A 5,087-nucleotide genomic window follows, 5' to 3' on the forward strand; every position below is an offset into this window, starting at 1 on the left:
TATCCAGGATTTGTCAAGGGGGGTGGAGGTGGATGCTAAGCTCGAAGGGGGACCCGGGTCCCCTTAAATACGGCCCCGGTTGGAGTTAAGATTTCTGGACATTTTTAACAACAACAACAACAACAACAACAACAACAACAACAACAACAACAACAACAACAACAACAACAACAACAACAACAGTTGCAGCATTGGTGAGATTGGATTGTTTCGTCCGCTCTCAAACTGCAGGGCAACATCAATGACTTGAAGCAGTTTGTATACAACAGCCCTTTGACAATCCGAAAGGAAAGAAAGTTTTCATTAATGAAAGGTCGCCTTCAATGATTTGGAACGATCCTGTTGCATAGTAACTCAATGCTATCAACAGTTGCAGCATTGGTGAGATTGGATTGTTTCGCCCGCTCTCAAACTGCAGGGCAACATCAATGACTTGAAGCAGTTTGTATACAACAGCCCTTTGACAATCTGAAAGGAAAGAAAGTTTTCATTAATGAAGTACATCTCGTACCTGTTTTGCCTTCACTTCTCCCACCGGAATGTCCACAGACAATATATTGAAACAATGCTGAATTTCTGCATCAAGGTCCTTCAGAGCATGAACAACAGGATCTTCTTGACGTCAAAGAGCAATGAACAAGTTCATTCTCTGAATAATTATCTCCCAGCAGAAACGAAACATCTGGAGGCCATGGACATGGCAGAGTTGGAATCAAAATGCAGAGAAATATTTGGTAAGAAGCCTTCCTTATGTGTGACTAGCCGAAATCCTTAAGGCATGGCCATTCATGTCACTCATCCATTTAGATTTAGACCAAAATGATTATGAATCAAAATTTGACTACGTTTTATGGCTCTATTCAAATCTATTGGGTCCAAGCATAACCTCAAATCACCATTGGGTTTTTCCACCACCACTACTAAATTACTACACCATTTTTTTGGTTGTTCTACAGATTCAATTATCCCGTTACTGACCATCTGATCTAATTTATTTTTTAATTTGTCAAGCAAAGAATAGGCTACCCTTCTGGAATCAAAATTTGACTACGTTTTATGGCTCTATTCAAATCTATTGGGTCCAAGCATAACCTCAAATCACCATTGGGTTTTTCCACCACTACTAAATTACTACACCATTTTTTTTTTGGTTGTTCTACAGATTCAATTAAACCGTTACTGACCATCTGATCTATTTTATTTTTTAATTTGTCAAGCAAAGAATAGGCTACCCTTCTCGGAGGTTTTACCGTCGGAATTTCATTAGTATTCAATTCAATTTTGTAAGACTGAGGGAATTCTCCTAACCCTTCAAAGACACTATGATAGGTGTCTAAAAACTTGTCTATGTCAAAAACACTGTCCACTGAATCTATTTTTTAAACTAGATTTAGGTCTACACAAGTATCCCTGCCTAATATAAGAATTATTATTCCTGGTCCAACTGGGATCACTGAGAATATCACAATTTTAACATTGTTACCTTTTCTTAGTTGAATCCTGATGTTTCCAAGTGTTTTGATCTTTTGACCACCAAATGCCTCCACATGTTATGATTGTTTCTGGTTCAACTTTTTTTTTTATAGTCAGGGCTTATCTTGGCGGCCACTGACTCGGGTAATACATTAATGTCAGCTCCACTGTCCAGCTCGAATGTTACCTTTGTCCCACCTAAGTCTATGTCAAAAACACTGTCCACTGAATCTATTTTTTAAACTAGATTTAGGTCTACACAAGTATCCCTGCCTAATATAAGAATTATTCCTGGTCCATCTGGGATCACTGAGAATATCACAATTTTAACTTTGGTACCTTTTCTTAGTTGAATCTTGATGTTTCCAAGTGTTTTGATCTTTTGACCACCAAATGCCTCCATATGTTATGATTGTTTCTGGTTCAACTTTTTTTTTATAGTCGGGGTTTATCTTGGCGGCCACTGACTCGGGTAATACATTAATGTCAGCTCCACTGTCGAGTTCGAATGTTACCTTTGTCCCACCTAGTTTGAAAACTTGGGTCCAGCCACCAATGCGACCCGTGGAAAGCACATCCACCATGCCACCTGACCATGAGGTATCAGGACTGGGACCCTCGGGGATCTGGTCAATGGTATTGATGTCAGAAAATTGGTATTGAGGGTGTGTTCAATCGATTGCCCCAATGACACCAGGAAACCTTGTCATGTTATAGAAGTCCTGGATGACTTTGGCCTTTTCGTTACCTTCAGGGAATTTAATTACCTGGCGTGCCAGTTTTGCAATTTCCTTTGATACCCGTTTTATGTAGTGACAAACTGTCGGTCTAGATACTGCACAGAGGTCGCCTTCAATGATTTGGAACGAATGGAACGAAAAAAAAGGAACGAACGAACAACATTAAAGACCAAGCACAAGTCCTCACGATGGTTGACTGCGGTTCAGGACGAGCCAGCCAATTTAACATGGCTAGAGCTAGAGACCATCACCCCGGTGTATAGCAGATACAAAAAGACATCTTTTCTTTATTCTGCTATCGCCATTCGGCGAAAGCTAAAGCCGCTACAACAACAACAACAACAACAACAACAACAACAACAACAACAACGATATCACCAAAAGATGTCAAAATCCCAATCTCATAAACCACAAAAATTTAACGAAGGAACTTTTTTTTTTATCTAGGTATGATAGAGAGAACTGTAAAGTAATTGATAAGGTCTTTTTGCCTCGAACCTAGCGCTTACAAGGTAGACCGCTACCGCTACCCTCCAAGCTAATTATGCTGTCGACTTGATTTTTTAAAAAAAAGTGAACGTGTTTTCACAATTTGTATGAGTGCCTGTTTTTTTTCAAACTGTGTAGTGTGTATGCAATGTGCGCAGCATTGGTTGCGAAAAGTATTCACATTAATGCTGCACATATTGCATATACAGTAAACATACCAGGCACTCAGACAATTTTTTTAAAATAACCTAAAATAAATGACCGGGAATTTTTAAAAAAATTAACATTAAAATTTAAAAATCAAAAAATTGAAGACTGAAAAATTTTGTCACATTTTCTTGATTTCTTCTTTCTTCTAAAAATTGGACTTTGGACATTTCCTAGATACCTAGTTACGGAGAAAGGGTGGTGTGAACTTGATTTAAAGTACATTGGCCTATTGGTGTTTTCAAATAGGTAACCTACGTCCAAGGCAGTGGTGTTAATACACAATGAATCCAGGAGGTGATGTATTGGAGAACATCAACCCAACTCTGTACAGCAAATGTGAAGACAGACCCGTCACAGCCGAGGACCAAAATGATTACATTACCGATGAGTTTGACAGCAGAGAAATATTTGGTAAGAAGCCTTCCTTATGTGTGACTAGCCGAAATCCTTAAGGCATGGCCATTCATGTCACTCATCCATTTAGTGGTCTTGATTGGCGTAGCTTAACAAAAACGAACCAGAAAATAGCCTATAACCTTCACGGGAGTGGAGTGCAAGCAATAAGTTCACAAAGTTTCATAGCAATCAGATATGTGGTTTGGCCAGGCATAAAGTTTGAGAAAATACACAAACAAATATTCATTTTTATATATTAGATAACCTGATAACATAGCTGCCTCTAAAGGTCCTCGATGGCCAAATGGAGTTCAGAAAACTAATCAGCATAATTCTTCGTGTTGAACATTTCATCAAAATTGGACCAATTCTTTGAGAGTTTTTCTTACAAGAGAAATATGTACAGACATTCTAAAATAATGCAATGTTAGTCGTTGGCATTTTTTCAAACTTCATTATATTTTTAGTTTCCATTATTTGTTTGATTGTTCTTTTTGTGTTCACAGATCTTATTCGCAACATTTATGATCCAGAACATCCGTTAACTTTGGAAGAGCTTCATGTTGTTGACCTTAGCTTGATTCAAGTAAGTTGCGACTGATGCTTCTTAGATTGTTCTAAGTAATAGTTGTTGTACCCTCAAAAATGCTGAAGAGTGCTGTACCAAATCTATTCAAAATTGGGCAAACCAGTTGAGAGTTATTCTGAAATAAACAGGCAAAGTTAATGAAAAATCAAGATTTCACTTTGTTCAGTTTATAACCATGTTTTGATGGCCCTTTCTTTCCAGGTGAACAATGAAACCAACCAGATTAAAGTTAACTTCACCCCCACCATCCCACACTGTAGTATGGCCACTCTGATAGGATTGTCTATACGGGTTCGACTTATCCGAGCATTGCCTGCAAGGTTCAAAGTTGTTGTTGAAATCACACCTGGGTCTCACTCGACTGAGTTTGCTATTAACAAGCAGCTGGCTGATAAGGAGCGTGTAGCAGCAGCTCTGGAGAATTCAACACTCATTGGTGTCATTAATCAGTGCATCAGCCGGCCTAGTCCCGCTGCTTGAATGTGTGATGATGTGCAGCCTGTTAGAAACAGGGCATAACAACAATTTGTCAACTTTTCAGGTGGTGAAAATTTTTGTTACAAATAATTTTACCTAGAATTGTTCCGATTCTGATTGCATACATAGCTTCACCCTCCTAGGTGACTGAGATAGGAATAGAGTTCTTCAACTTCATGTAGTTCACAAAATATGCATCTGTATTGACAATGTGATCAGTTCAGCCTGAATCAATATACAAATTCAGTTCTCCACCAACGCTGGAATTCAACAGGACGTCAGGGAGTGATTCCAATTTGTGAATTTTAGGATCCATATTTTCACAGTTGAAAGAAACTTCTTCCTCAACACATAAAGTTGCATTAGATCAAGATTAATTTGAATATCCATTAAGGTTACTTACTTACTTACTTAGTTCTTCCAACATCTCTGACAGACCTGTCTAGAAATATGAGCTGGCAAATCGTTGACGATATAAAGTTGGGAGAGTTTCTCTCACCTCCCTTTCAACAAAAAGTTGTGCAGGTCTGGCAGCTCCAGCATCTAGTGGCCTGGTCAACCGTCTTGTTAGGTATTCAATAAGAAGAGTGTCTTCTGGAGGTTCTTTGTCCCTTGTCATGATGGCAATATTATGTAGGACAGCTGTTGCTACAATGATGGATAGCGAAGTTTCCATTTTTGTTCGAAGCCCAAACTTCAAACAAGGGAATCGG

At 38.7% G+C, this 5,087-nt stretch overlaps 1 protein-coding gene across 1 annotated transcript; it reads left to right on the forward strand.

Moving 5' to 3' along the window:
• Positions 1–3,028: 3,028 nt before the first annotated feature.
• On the forward strand, positions 3,029–4,744 carry LOC103514263 (MIP18 family protein galla-2-like). Its single transcript, XM_008479132.3, has 3 exons — positions 3,029–3,323; positions 3,815–3,894; positions 4,099–4,744. Exons 1-3 carry the CDS (start codon positions 3,194–3,196, stop codon positions 4,375–4,377), a joined length of 489 nt encoding a protein of 162 aa, XP_008477354.1. The 5' UTR covers positions 3,029–3,193; the 3' UTR covers positions 4,378–4,744.
• Positions 4,745–5,087: the final 343 nt, after the last annotated feature.

Source organism: Diaphorina citri, unplaced genomic scaffold (genome assembly GCF_000475195.1).
Source record: "Diaphorina citri unplaced genomic scaffold, Diaci psyllid genome assembly version 1.1 scaffold1112, whole genome shotgun sequence".
In the NCBI taxonomy this organism is placed as follows: Eukaryota; Metazoa; Arthropoda; class Insecta; order Hemiptera; family Psyllidae; genus Diaphorina; species Diaphorina citri.